The sequence below is a fragment of the Grammomys surdaster genome, unplaced genomic scaffold (assembly GCF_004785775.1).
Source record: "Grammomys surdaster isolate TR1022 unplaced genomic scaffold, NIH_TR_1.0 126906, whole genome shotgun sequence".
Classification (NCBI taxonomy): Eukaryota; Metazoa; Chordata; class Mammalia; order Rodentia; family Muridae; genus Grammomys; species Grammomys surdaster.
Genome location: NW_021621692.1, coordinates 3055422 through 3070725, shown reverse-complemented (window position 1 = coordinate 3070725; position 15304 = coordinate 3055422). Strand labels below are relative to the sequence as shown.

Below are 15304 nucleotides of genomic sequence, written 5' to 3'. Positions count from 1 at the left end.
TGATAGGATGCATGGGATTATTTCAATTTTTTTTGTATCTGTTGAGGCCTGTTTTGTGACCAATTATGTGGTCTATTTTGGAGAAGGTACCATGAGGTACTGAGAAAAAGGTATATTCTTTTGCTTTAGGACGGAATGTTCTATAGATATCTGTTAAGTCCATTTCGTTCATAACTTCTGTTAGTTTCACTGTATCTCTGTTTAGTTTCTGTTTCCATGATCTGTCCATTGCTGAGAGTGGGGTGTTGAAGTCTCCCACTATTATTATGTGAGGTGCAATGTGTGCTTTGAGCTTTAGTAAGGTTTTTTTTTTTTATGAAAGTGGGTGCTCTTACATTTGGCGCATAGATATTCAGAATTGAGAGTTCTTGTTGGTTGACTTTTCTTTTGACAAGTATGAAATGCCCTTCCTTATCCTTTTTGATAGCTTTAAGTTGAAAGTCAACTTTATTTGATATTAGAATGGCTACTCCAGCTTACATGAAAGATAAACAGACTGAAAAAGAAATTAGGGAAATGACACCCTTCACAATAGTCACAAATAATATAAAATACCTTGTTTCTTAGGGCCATTTGCTTGAAAAATTGTTTTCCAACCTTTTACTGTAAGGTAGTGTCTGTCTTTGTTGCTGAGGTGGGTTTCTTGTATGCAGCAAAAAGCTGGGTCCTATTTGCATATCTAGTTCGTAAGCCTACCCTTTTTGTTGGGGAATTGAGTCCATTGATGTTAAGAGTCATTGAGGAGAGGGGATTGTTGCTTCCTGTTATTTTTGCTAATAGTGGAAGCATTGTTTGTGTGGTTATCTTCTTTTGGGTTTGTTGTAAGAGGATTAGTTTCTTGCTCTTTCTACGGTATGATTGCCCTCCTTGTATTGGAGCTTTCCTGCTATTATCCTTTGTAGTGTTGGGTTTGTGAAAAGATATTGTGTAAATTTGGTTTTGTCATGGAATATTTTGGTTTCTCCATCTATGGTAATTGAGAGTTTTGCTGGGTATAGTAGCCTGGGCTGGCATTTATGTTCTCTTAGGGTCTGTATGACATCTGTCCAGGATCTTCTGGCTTTTATAATATCTGGTGAGAAGTCAGATGTAATTATGATAGGTCTGCCTTTATATGTTACTTGACCTTTTTCCCTTAACTGCTTTTAAAATTCTTTCTTTGTTTTGTGCATTTTGTGTTTTGATTATTATATGACGGGTGGTATTTCTTTTCTGATCTAGTCTATTTGGTGTTCTGTAGGCTTCTTGTATGATTATGGGCATCTCGTTCCTTAGGTTAGAGAAGTTTTCTTCTATAATTTTGTTGAAGATATTTATTGGCCCTTTAATTTGGGAATCTTTACTCTCTTCTATACATATTATCCTTAGGTTTGGTCTTCTCATTGTGTCCTGGATTTCCTGGATGTTTTGTGTTAAGAGCTTTTTGCATTTTGTGTTTTCTTTGACAGTTGTGTCAATATTTTTTATGGTATCTTCTGCATCTGAGGTTCTCTCTTCTATCTCTTGTATTCTGTTGGTGATGCTTGCGTCTATGACTCCTGATTTCTTTCCTAGGTTTTCTATCTCCAGGGTTGTCTCCCTTTGTGATTTCTTTATTGTTTCTACTTCCATTTTTATGTCCTGGATGGTTTTGTTCAGTTCCTTCACCTGCTTGGTTGTGTTCTCTTGTAATTCTTTAAGGGATTTTTCTGTTTCATTTCTATCTGTTTACCTGTGTTCTCCTCAAATTCTTTGAGAATGTTATTTATGTCCTTCTTAAAGTCCTCTATCATCATCATTAGAAGTGATTTTAGATCTGGTTCTTGTTTTCCTGGTGATATGGGGAGTTCAGGACTTTCTAACGTGGGAGAACTAGGTTCTGATAATGGCAAGTACCTTGGGTTGCTGGTGCTTGTGTTCTTGTGCTTGCCTTTTGCCATCTGGATCTCCTTAGTGCTATCTGTGCTGTCTCTGACTGGAGCCTGTCTTAACTATTATCTTGGTTGTGTCAGAACTGTTTGGGATGGGTTTTGCTGCTGGGGTTAGAGCTGAGGCCCAAGCTGCTCAGTGCTCAGATGGAGACCAGAAGGAACCTGTGCTCCAGGCCAGGAGTAAGTTCCTGGGTCCCAGTGGGTCCCAGTGGGTCCCAGTTGCTCCCTGTTTCGGGTGGGTGTTGCTGTCTCCTTACCTGAGATACTGCCTGGGTTAGAGCTCCTGGGAGGCCCTCTTCCTTTGGGTTTTGTGAGGTTGGGTACAAAGCTGCCGCCTGGGATCTGCTCTGTGCTTGGGCCCAGATGGGAAGTTTTGTTTCTTATAAGGTCACTTTCATTTACCTTTTTACCTCTCTTCCTACTCAAGATTCTCTTTGCAAGCACTTTCCTTCTCTGCCATTAAATGAAATGTTCCATTGGATTTTGATTTTAGCCTTATCTACTCTTCCTAGACAGTTTCATGTATACTCAGACCGCAGTATCTTTGGAGGAAATATTCATTGTCTTAGTCAAGGTTTCTATTCCTGCACAAACCAAGAAGCAAGTTAGGGAGAAAAGAGTTTATTCAGCTTACACTTCCACATTGCTGTTGATCACCAAAGGAAGTCAGGACTGGAACTAAGCAGGTCAGGAAGCAGGAGCTGGTGCAGAGCCATGGCAGGATGTTACTTACTGGATCACTTCCCCTGCCTTGCTCAGCTTCAGGTTGCTTTCTTATAGAACCTAAGACTACCAGCCCAGGGATGGCACCACCCACAGTGGACCCTCCCATCCTTGATCACTAACCGAGAAATGGAGGCATTTCCTCAAGGGAGGCTCCTTTCTCTGTGAAAACCCCAGTTTGTCAAGTTGACACATAAAACCAGCCAGTATGTTCATGTTTTTTTTTTTAATTAAAGATTTTTTAAAATTTATGTATATGTGTATATGTTTGTGTGAGTGAAAGTGAGGGCCAAAGAGGGCATCAGATCCTTTAAAGCCTGAGTTACAGTGAGTTTAGAGCCTCCTGATCTGGGTGCTGGGAACCAAATTCATGGCCCTGCTTTTAACCACAGAGACATCTCTTTAGCCCTCAGTTCCCCCTCTATCTGTGGAATAACACCTTAAACAAACCAGATATATATATATATATATATATATATATATATATATATATATATATAAATGATTGGGTTTGAATAATATCATTTAAACATTAACAATCAATGAGCAGTATCATTTGTAATTCTACTTTTGAGAGGTAAAATTAGTTCTCATGTTGGCGTTCTTAAAAACAAAAAACAAAAAAAAAACCATTTTATCTGTCTAGTGCCCAAATATTTTTATATTTTTTTCGAGACAGGGTTTCTCTGTGTAGCCCTGACTGTCCTGGAACTCACTCTGTAGACCAGGCTGGCCTCAAACTCAGAAATCCGCCTGCCTCTGCCCTCCAAGTGCTGCCTGTCCTTAGTATTTTTATTATGTAACTATCTACTAAATTTCTTAATATTTCAATTACATAATCATCTACTATTTGTATGTGCTTAGGGCCCTCTCACAAAAAGCCAAAAATAAGAAGTTTCCGGAACCACCCATTAATGAAGATGAAGATGAAGATGTCAAAGCTGAAAGACTGAAGGTTAAAGAGCTGATGGGTTGCCAGTGTTGTGAGGAGGTACTGTGCTCCTTACTGCTAAGTCCTACTCCGTCTCAAATGGCACATCACCAAGGCAGGATGTAAAGAAGAAACACTTCCCATCACATACGAATGTAGAATTTATTTTACAGTGCCCTCTTAGAAGTGAATCTAGCTCTTGGGATACATATCTGAGATATGAAATAATATATAATTTATGACTCTGTTTAAACCCTGTTTTCCTTATTAGAAACCAGCCATTATGGTATGCAATTTACATAAGGAATACGATGACAAGAAAGAGTTTCTTCATTCAAGAAAAACAACAAAAGTAGCAGCAAAATACATCTCTTTCTGTGTGAAAAAAGGTTGGTATTTTTTTTTTCTTAAGAAAGTTTTCCAGAAGAATAATTTCTGTTTTTAGTTTGACTTTAATATATAATTTTTTCCCCAATACCTGTAGGAGAGATCTTGGGACTGTTGGGTCCAAATGGTGCTGGCAAAAGCACAATTATTAATATTCTGGTTGGGGATGTTGAACCAACTTCAGGCAAGGTATGCTATGTACAACTGTGTATCTAATATGAAATTTTAATTAAGATAAGTTCACTAATGAAAAATTATTAATTGGATGGTCAAACTTCTTGTGTTTTAGTATTTTTTGTATAGATTTATAAGATTAAGATCTTTTGGTTATCTGAAAGTAATACATATGAAAATTTCACAAATAAATAGACATATATAGTTCTGCTTTTGGAAATTATTTACACACAAGGTAGATTTATCTACCTACTTATGAAGACAGGTATAGTAATTTCTGGAGATAGACAGGTTAGCCTGGACCCTGTCAGTAAGTCTTCAGTTGTACCCATGACCCCACATCCATGCGCTTCTCCTTACTGGTTCCTCTTCACTCTCTTCACACTAGATATACACACTGTTCTGTGAATTACTAGGAATACTCTTTTCTTTGAGAATTTTCCCAAAGTTAATTTTTATGTCAATTACACCTTATGTCTGAGAAACAAAAAGGCTTTATTGTGCTTAACTCATTAGTTTAAATATAGCGTTTCAGTGAAGCCCCATGATGACAATACTTAGAAAGGTTGCTTGAGTTCCCACCCGCCAGAATGGAATCACCACCTTTTCTGGCTGGAACTCAAAATTCTGACTTAGCTATGTGTGGCCTTGCACCTTTAAAAAGCATTAGAACACTGTTCAGATATTACTGTGACTTATGGAAAGAGTTTAACAGAATCTGTTTACTATCTTCTTCACAATACAAAGCAAAGATAGTAAAATGTGATTTGCATTTTTGTAGATATTTCTAGGAGATTATGGTTCACATTCAAATGAAGATGATGAATCCATTAAGTGTATGGGTTACTGCCCTCAAACAAACCCACTGTGGCCAGATATTACTCTGCAAGAACATTTTGAAATTTATGGAGCTGTGAAAGGAATGAGTTCAAGTGACATGAAGGAAGTAATAAGTCGGTAAATTGCCTTTTCTACTTGGGGGCAGGAAATGCACATTTCAAATTCTTTAAATTTTAAAACAAGCATTTTTTTTTGTAGATTATAGTTTCCATAGAAAAATGGTCATTTTTTTTTCATTTGTTCTTTACAAAGTTATGGTATCTATGGAAAAAAAATCAGCTCTTCTATTTCTGTTCATTCTGATTTTTTTTTATTTTTCTGAGACAGCTTTGCTATGGCAGCCCCAGTTAGCCCTGAAACATATCTACATGCATCTGTTCTTAAGTTCTAGGATTAAAGACATGTGCCAGCATGCCAGCACCATTCAGTTTTTCTATTTGTAATTATAGGAAGAATAATTGCCACAAACAATATGCAAATTAACTGAATTATTTATAAGACAATTAATTTGTTTACAATGATGTAAATTGGAGATTTTTTCCTTACCTGATTGACATTACCTAAGTGATCTTTTAGAGAGAACAGTATAAATGATCATACATAACGTATTTGAATTAATACAGATGCAGGTACATAATTTTGTGTTGGCTATTTTGCAGAATAACAAAAGCCCTTGATTTGAAAGAACATCTTCAGAAAACTATAAAGAAACTACCTGCAGGGATCAAGCGAAAGGTATCCTTCATCAGACGACAGACACATGTGTTTCACTAGTTGAGAGCCTATTGCTCTCTGGACAGATGTCATCAGACTGAACTTAGTCTGCCTCCCTCTTCCTTCCCTCTAGCTGTGTTTTGCTCTCAGTATGCTGGGGAATCCTCAGGTGACACTGCTGGATGAGCCATCCACAGGTATGGACCCCAGAGCCAAACAGCACATGTGGTGAGTATGACACTGGAGACACTTGCCGCTTGGTGAGTTGCATCATAGGTTAGAGTCACTGTGACCAATAGCTTCCTGTTAGTGATGTGTACATCTTGATTGTATAAAATAGCAATTAAATATGCAAACTTTTAAAGCTTTTTATCATATCTTTGTTGAAATGTTAATGATATTTTATATACTACAGAACAGAAATGAACACACAACTGGTTACTAAAGTAAATAATTCTACTTTCTGAATAAATTTTGGAAGATTTTTTTCCCTAGTCAAGTAACAGTAAATTATGTTTTTCATATTATTGTTTTGAATTTATATTCTAATTTGTTGAAGTAATTTAAAGTACTAGTTGGTTGAATAATTCTTAGCTCTTAATTTTCTGCTTATCAAGTACAAGGTTTGATTTAGATATATATTAATTCTATGAGTGTACCTTTTTTTATAACAAAATCATATTGTATCATACTTGATTCATTTATTCTTTCATGCTTTTTTACTTTCTTTACTTTTTTTTTTGGTTATTGCTGTGGCTTGAGACCAAGACACTGTGCATTGTAAGCAAGTGTTCTACCCCCTGAGCTGTACACTAGCCTGGCTATTACACTCTAACCTCATGGATACCTTTGAAATAATGAGCTTTCTTTGCATTTGTCAAGTTTCAAACTAAGAAAGAGTAAGTTAGAATATAAAACCATAGTTTGGTAGGATACAGTTGTTTACAGCAGTTGGTAATGGGAAAGTTTTAGTTGAGTAGTTGGGTTTTGAGAAACTACTTTCCAATATCAAACAGGTGTATTTCTCTTACTTAAATTTTATTTATATTTTATAGGAGAGCTATTCGAACTGCATTTAAAAACAAAAAGCGGGCTGCTCTTCTGACTACTCATTACATGGAAGAGGCAGAGGCTGTCTGTGACCGAGTGGCCATCATGGTGTCTGGGCAGCTGAGGTATATGTTTAAACAGCATACTTCTCAGAGAAAGAGAGGGAGGGCAGAGTTTTGAATGTAATCTTATAAAAATATAGAGAACTGTGCATTAATTTGAAATGTCAAAACTTTTAGTTTTAAAAATCAGTTTTGTATAGAACTTTTTGGAAATACATGTATCTATCTATATTCTACAAAATATGTCCAGCTACCTGTATCAAGATGTTTTTATGTCTTGTGTTTGTTATTTAAAAGTTATTAGACTATTTTAAAATAATGGACATTGTTGTGAATTATAACGCAAAGAATAAAATAGATATCTGAGTTTATATTTGCATAAAGAAATGGCTAACTGAATAAATAAATGTGTGCAAAGAGGCACACTTTCCTTACACAGTGATTCCAAGTAATCTGTCTGTAGTGTTCCCTGAAAGAAGCTTACCCCCTTTTGACCTCAGGTTAATGCTGCATAGAGCCAGTTTCTCCTAGAAAACTGAGTAAGGAAAAGGAGTAAGAACTGTGAGCAGTAAAGTTCACAGTTGAGAAGCTTTCAGACACTTTGACTGAACAGATACTGGACGTCCCTCAGTATGCTACAGTGTAATGAGACGCACGCTCAGATGTGACGCTCTGGCCACAGCTCATAAGCCTACTTTAACATGAGGAAAATAAACACAAAAAGAAGGACATTCCAACAAAACATGTGATCAGAATTCCTTAAAACTGTGTAAGTCTCGAGAAGGACTAAGTAAGAAATGTCGTTAACTTTGGAAACGAGAGAGACACAGCAACTAAATGCAGTGTGGGATAGACTCCTGGAGACTAGGTGTAGCTTGGGATAGTCTCTTGGAACAGAAGACACTAACAGAAAGGAGCAGAGTCAACCCAGGTCTGACAATGTAGGTCATTTGATTTTGACAAAAGAATCGAAGAAGGAAATATTAAGGAAAATGAAACTAGATAAAGAGTGTCTCAGCATGATGCTTGAAGTTTGTAAGCTTTATATACATGTAAAAGATTGCCAGAGTCATTTTATATAAAAAAAAAAGTGTTAGAGATGGAAGCAAGAAATGATTCTTTGACACGGTCAAGCTGTTTTAGCTCTTTCTTTTAAAAATTCCTTCAGATGCATTGGAACAGTGCAGCATCTAAAGAGCAAGTTTGGCAAAGGCTACTTTTTGGAAATTAAATTAAAGGACTGTATAGAAAACCTGGAAATAGATCGCCTTCAAAGAGAAATTCAATATATTTTCCCAAATGCAAACCGTCAAGAGAGGTAACAACTTTTTAAATTTATTCAATACTTTTTATAAAGTAAAATTGTTTTTAAAACCAAATCCCAAATATTTAATTTTAACAAATGATAACTGAGGACCTAGACACTGTGGTGAAAGCCTGCTAGCTCGGAGAGGCAGAGAAAGCATTCAGCTGACCTTCCTCCTCAGCCAATGTCCCAGAAGGAAAAAACAAACAAACAAAAGGCAGCAACCCATTTCTTCTCCACACTGTCTTAAAAACCCTTCCAAATGAATGTCCTTCCTTTCTACTTCCTGTGTGTGTCTTTATCCATCCTCCTGATTTCCTCTCTCTGTTTTCTTTTTCCTGTGTTCACTCCCTTTCAGCTGGTTGCTTGCTCTGCCTTTTAACCTTTGGCTGGCTTTATTCAATCTTGTTTATAACAAACAGAAAGCTTTTGGATTAAAGGTGTGTGCCAGGGCTCAGGCACACCACAACTAGAAACAGGTTTTCCCAGTACACAGCCTCACAGTGTGGCCAAATATCCTGGACATTCTTGGATTAAAGGTATGTGCTACAGCTGAGCTAGGCTAAAGCTAGAGACAGCCTTTAATATCAGGGTTCACAATGTGATCAACAAGAAATCCTAAATGTTTTCATTTTCACGTTTATTTTCTATCTGTGTCTCCGACTTCTTACTTTGATGTGCTGTATTGTCAGCCGTACAGGGCTGTGCTGTCAGAATAGAGGCTTGTAGTTCCTTCAGGGATATAATCACATGGTATCATCCTGTCATTCTGTACACAGGTTTTAGGAAAATGAATATCAAGTAGATGATTAGAATTTAAACTTAAAGAGTTTGAAGCTTTAGCATTCAGACATACACAGTAGTTACGTTTTCCATCCTCCTGTGTTTTATCTTTGTTTTTCAGCTTTTCTTCTATTTTGGCTTATAAAATTCCAAAAGAAGACGTTCAGTCTCTCTCACAATCCTTTGCTAAGTTGGAAGAAGGCAAGTAGCATTTGAGAATATTGTAAAATAGTTTTCAAGTAATGAAAGGATCTTATTCAGAAAGTTTAGAACTGGGACCCAGGTTATTGTTGCAGTTATAGCAGATATAATCTTTTGTTCTTTTATTTTAAGATAAATAAATATAAATGTATATACTTATGCATACATATTTTACAATAATTAAGGAAAGAAGAGATCAAGTCTTTGAGAGGGAATGTGGGAGACATGGGAGGACTTCATGTGGAATAATGCAAATTCATGGATATAATTCACAAAAACTTAAGAATTTGAAACATATAAAGAATTTTTATCATTCTCTATGGGGATTCTGAGTAGGACAATATTTACTTATATCTTATGTATCTCTGTATCTGTAGACTAATGATTAATTCTGAAATTTTTACCTTCCTGATAATTTCTTTATGATTAAAAGAATAAATATACTAACAATTTGATATTAGATTGGAAAAGGGGATTTGAAGTGAATATAGCAAAGCTTATAACAAAATGTTAAGAAATGAATTTAAGGATCAAGAAGAGGCTATAGTAGTGTTTGGAGAATGGGGACTAGAGCTCTGACACCCTAAGAAAACAAAGCACTGATGAAAAGTAAGACACTGGAAGGAAGGAGGAGCTAACCTAGAAAATGGAGCAGGTCACGGAACAGTTGATGCTAGTTGTTTGCAGAGGATCGGAAGTGGATGGAAGAGAGAGAATAAGCAGGGCTGAAGGAAGTTACACACTTGGGCAACTCCAGTTTTGAATAAGTTGTTGACAGAGATTTTAAAAAGCAGAGTAGATACTTTAAGTTAATTGCCATTTTATTCCTTAAAAATATCACTAAGTAAAATGCTGTTTTTATGTTTTAATAGCAAAACACACTTTTGCCATTGAAGAATACAGCTTTTCTCAAGCAACCCTGGAACAGGTACTGTAAAGTTAAATTAGAAAAGATTACAGTTAAGTGTATCTAGTAGCAATTGCTTAGGTTTATAATGTAGAGACCAATATTATAGACATTTAAAACTATATACTTAAAACACATTTACTTATTTTATGTGTGGGCGTACAAGTGCCACAACATTTTTTGTGGTTGTCGGTTTTCAACCATGTGGCTTGGTGATTGAACTCAGGTCTTTGGGCTTGACAAAAGGTACTGCTCAGCCATCTTACCATCCTCAAATTATAATTTAATTGGAATTACAACTTTAGCTTCCACTTAGTTTTTTGTTCAATTTTATTTTAAAACATCTTTAATTGAATAGTCATATTATTTATATTTATTGCCTACAGTGTGATGGTTGATATATATGTATAGTATTGAATAATTAATTCAAGTAAGTTTTATTTTGTTAAGCTTGAACATCCTTTTGTTTATCTTAGTAAATATTTAAAAGGCTCATGGTATTATTTTCTATTAGAATACTTTAAATTGTTTAAATAATTTTAAGTTATTTTATGACACTGCTACTTGATATATTAATTAGAAAATTGATTAACTCTCTAAATATGTGTTTGTCTTTGTAGCTACTGGACATAACTTGCTTTGTTTGAATAGTATCAATATCAGAAAACCCCTTGATACTTGTTAAATATTAGTTATGTCATTGTATCATTTCTGACTTGGTTAAAAGTTCTTTGAATAGTTTCCTTTTCCTTTTATCTAGGTTTTTGTAGAACTTACTAAAGAACAAGAGGAAGAAGATAATAGCTGCGGGACTTTAAACAGCACACTCTGGTGGGAAAGAACGCAGGAAGACAGAGTGGTATTTTGAATGTTTGTGCTCACTCAGCTTACTGACCCTGAACTTATTTATTCTCTTTTATTCTATTTTTTCTTCTTTTATCTTAACTTTGATTTTAAAAATTTATTACTTGAATTGTTATAAAAAAATGAAAGCACTTGGACATTTTCTAAACTCCTTAATTTACACTTTATGGTTATGTGTTTGGGTTTTCATTAAATAAATTTGTGTATAATTGTCCACCTGCATGTTTATATCTGAAGTATGTTGAAGATAGTCCATGTGTCATCCTTTTCACATTTCACAAAAACCATATTTCTCAACTTACTATTTAAAGAAGTAATAAAGGAATAATTCTGAATAATATTTAAATTTTACACTGCTACATAATTATGTAATTTCCCAGTGGTAATCACAACTACCAATACCTGACTAATAACATAGAAAAGAGACACAAAGCAGTGGGGAAACTGGCTTTTCCTTTAAGATTTCTAAAAGAAGCTCTTAGTGGAAGTTGGCCTGTGTAAATGTGGAATGGCTGAGAAGTGATGTCCACTAGGTGGCAGTCACTAAACACAGTAAATGAAGCGATGGCATAGTCTAGTAATTGATTCCAGATATTGGCAATTAGATGTTTCAAGTTGCATGTCTTTCGCCTACATTAAAATTCAAATGTGTTTGGTGATCGTAATTCACAGAAAGACTATGACCCGAGTCTTAGAGTATAGTAGTCTGAGTCTTTGAAACTCCAGAGGCAGATGTTTGTTGAGGTAGGACAGTTCATCTCTACCTTTCTCCAACCCCAAGGGTTCATTGCAAAAGTTCTCTTGCCTTCCACACATAGAGCACATTTAAGTTTACTCTTAGACAAGAAATTGAATAGATAACCATTTTTATTACTGACTTTTATGACTTGATTCTCTTGAGGTTTAAGTAGAACAGCATGTATGTATTTCTTTAAAAGGTCACCTCAGAACATTGGTAGAATATAGAAATTCTTTCAAGGGTTAAATTAAGAAATAAAAATTAGGGTTTCATTCTTACATTAGAGTTGAAATATGATAATTAATCTTAGAAATATCTCATTTTATGACTCATATGGACAGGTATACAAATAAATGATGTAGTTGATGCTGTATCTCAGTCTGTTGTGTAAGTGTTAGTTTTGTAAAGACATATATACTGTGGTATGACTTTTGCATTGCAGAGATGTAACGAACAGTAGCAAGAACAGAAGGCTTACTACCAACTTTAAATGGTCAGGCTTTCAATGAAGTTATTCATTATGTACTGCTGGGAAGACTTAATGAACTTTTAGTCCTGCTGGGTAATGAAATGTGTTATTTTAGGTACGAGTGGCTAATTGAAGTGTTCCTTTCTCAGTACAAAGTGGTACAGGGTTGACAGTTTTCTCTATTGCTTTGACAATTTCTTTCCACCTCCCTAAAGGTACTTGTTTAGTCTCATATCTCAAAGGTACTCTAATATAATCTAATATAATCGAACCATCCTTCAAGTCTGCTTGGATTTTATGACAGCACCACTCCTCACCAAGTTCTTATGTAAGATTTCATTGGCAATAGCTTGCCTCCTGATACCAAATTATAATTTTGGATCCTTAAGAATTTTACACTTAATTAATCATTAATTAATTAATTAATTAATTAATGATTACTGCATGACAAATATACTCAAGATGTATTTAAGATGAAATCTTTATTTTTGCTGATAAATTACAAATAGCACATTATATTTTCTTAGCAAGTCATTGCTAAATGGTGCCGTAAACTTGAAGAGCTGTCTTTTAGTATTTAAGTCCCTTGGGCCTTTTTTTGGGATGTGATTTTTGTAACTCTGTAACCTAGAACACATACCCATAAAAACAAAGCAAGCTCAATGTATAGTTTACTAGGACAGTTACTGAAAAAGGCGGGTTTCATTTGTGTTTTAAACGCGTTTGACCATTCTAAGACAGAGCTGTCTCACAGAGGTGGTGAGCATGGGTCATGCCGCCTGGTTTTTCATGTCGAGTTGGTCATTGTCTATTAGCATTACCCAATGTGTGCTCAGTGTAAAGTATACTTTTCTTAGGGAGTGAAAGTCGAGATTGTATTGTCTAATCTTATTTGTTGTGTGTTCATTCTTATTACAGTGGATAGCTTGTTTTTGCACATTGATTTATTTTAAAGTATCTTAAATTATTGCTTTCAGAATTTTGTTCCTTTCAATTCAGGTAAAGAAAAGAAATAAGTGTATTTGTTAGGCAACACACAAAAACAAACCGCAACATCACCTTCCTGCCTTATATTTTCCATCTGTGGCCAAACAGTAAGCATAGAGCAAAGGCAGAGCTCTGCTGAGTAGAAGGCTGTGCTGTCTTCCGCAGAGAGGGGCGGGCCGGTGATAGCAATGAGAAGTATTCTGCTTGGTTTACCTTCTGTGGGATCTTCCCCTCCTTCCACGTTATTCTTTGGAAAAAGCAGTGGATTTTTTTTCAAAAATTAATTTGGCAAAAATTATTTTGAGTCAGTTTTGGTTTTCACTATTAAAACATTTTTCAGGACACCATCCAGTGACTGTTTCCAGAATGGGCTCTTTGGGTAGAAGGATGAACTGTTTTGGCTCTGTAAGATCTTACATTTTATTAAGAGAAGGATAGATACTTCAATAACCAGTTATGATATGGAAATGCTTTGCTACTAGTATTAAGAATGTCTTATAGGAAAATGAATAGCACAGTTAGTTTTACTAGGGTGGAGTGTTGTTTTCCCAGTTCGTTGTTGGTCACTCAGTGTCTCATTCTGATTGTGCTTTTTAGATTTCTTAAAATACCATCTTATATTTTCACGTAGCATTTAAAAAGGCATGACTTTTTTTTAAAAAAATAGCAAATGCTTTTTCTTAATGTATTTTGAATATTGTCAACATTGAGTTTTCATCTTTCCCCTTGAAATAGCATATTACATAAAGTGAAAGAATTTATTCTCAGGTGAATTATTTTTGTATCAGCTATTCTTATAAGGTAAAAATTTACTTGTTTTCTATTCATAATGTGTTGTATGTACAATTCTCAATGCTGCCTGTTAAGGAAAATGAATGTGCTTATATTATTAATAATAAACTTTAAGAGCTAAAAATCTATGACATTTCATTTTGTATACCAAAATGTATTCTTTGTTATTTAGTGTTCATAATTAGATGAGTGACTTCAATTCAGAATTGAAGCAACATTCTGTAACTAAAATGGTAATATCTCTTAAGGACCTGCATAAAGTAAAGGATAAGAAAACATTGGGAAGAATTGTAGTTTAATCATATTCAAACTCAACAGTAGACAACTGAGAAAAAAGAGAATTTTGTTGCTCAGAGAGCCACTGGACATATTATGGTCATTTTGTCTAGTTGAAAGTCAAAAGAACTTACAATAGCAATTGACCATTTAAATGCAGCACTCCATGTTAGAGAGAATGACTCTCACCAGAAATGTAACAATTCCAAAATTATTTATTTAAAGGTTTGTTATTTTTAACATTAAAATTAAAGTTTGTATTTATAAAATATCTTATTTCTGTCCTATGGAAAAAGCCCCAGTTTTTTCTAACATACTATTTTTATTAGTATTTGGGAATTTCACATCATACACCCCAATAACACTTACTTTCCTGTCCTCTCAGACTCCCCCACCCTTGAAAAGAAAAATTAAAACAAGTCTAATTTCTATTGCTCAAGCAACATTTGAATAGACGGTGGAAAGATGGATAAACTTTTTGACCACTAGGTGGCAACAGAGGGTTGTGGCTCAGAGTAGAGCTAGAGCCAGCAAGGCAGTCTTGGTGACCAGAGGCTCCATTATACTGAGTGTGTTGGTTTCATAAGTGCTAGTCTGTTTGGGAAGTAGTGACAGGACTCAAGAGATGGCGCAAAGGACAAGAAATGAGAAGAGAGCCAGTAGACAGTTCCAGCCATTTGTCAAACTGAAAGCAAAGCCATTACAAATACAGTTGTGATGGGTTTTGTATGCCTGAAGCAAGGATTAAACCACTAGTTTTCAGTCCCTCCTTTAAGGCCTTTAAGAATTCACAAAACTGAATTTTTCAGGTACTCTACAAAATAGTCTTCAAGGATTTTTTCTTGAGATTTTATTTATTCGTTTTCTTATTTTATGTGTATGAATGTTTTGCCTGCATGTATGTCTGTGCACCACATTGCATGCAATGCCAGCAGAGGCCAGAAGATGCCAGAATCTCCAGAACTAAAGTTACAGACAGTAGTGAACTTCCACGGGAGAGCTTGGGTTCTCTAGAGGAGCAGAATGCACCCTTAAACTCTGAGCCAGCTCTCCAGTGCATGATCAGGGAATCTCAGCACTTCTTATTCAAAAGCAAACTTTATTGATAAATTAAAAAACTGGGAGGTGGATTGCCAGAGATGGGCAAACAAAACCCTTAAAAGAGGATTATTGGGATATCACCTTTGTT

The 15304-nt window shown here is 35.3% G+C and overlaps 1 protein-coding gene across 2 annotated transcripts in view; it reads left to right on the top strand.

The window, feature by feature from the left end:
- Window positions 1-13967, top strand: part of Abca5 (ATP binding cassette subfamily A member 5) — a 79908-nt gene extending 65941 nt beyond the window's left edge. Inside the window, exons 29-39 of one of the 2 annotated variants that reach the window (XM_028761278.1) lie at window positions 3498-3624; window positions 3836-3953; window positions 4049-4140; window positions 4907-5082; window positions 5625-5700; window positions 5813-5907; window positions 6735-6854; window positions 7960-8109; window positions 9002-9081; window positions 9954-10009; window positions 10749-13967. In XM_028761278.1, coding sequence (XP_028617111.1) covers window positions 3498-3624; window positions 3836-3953; window positions 4049-4140; window positions 4907-5082; window positions 5625-5700; window positions 5813-5907; window positions 6735-6854; window positions 7960-8109; window positions 9002-9081; window positions 9954-10009; window positions 10749-10856 — 1198 coding nt within the window. In that variant the 3' untranslated portion in view covers window positions 10857-13967. The remainder of the gene's footprint in view (window positions 1-3497; window positions 3625-3835; window positions 3954-4048; window positions 4141-4906; window positions 5083-5624; window positions 5701-5812; window positions 5908-6734; window positions 6855-7959; window positions 8110-9001; window positions 9082-9953; window positions 10010-10748) is intronic. The other variant, XM_028761279.1, reaches the window with a different exon arrangement.
- The last annotated feature ends 1337 nt before the right edge of the window (window positions 13968-15304 follow it).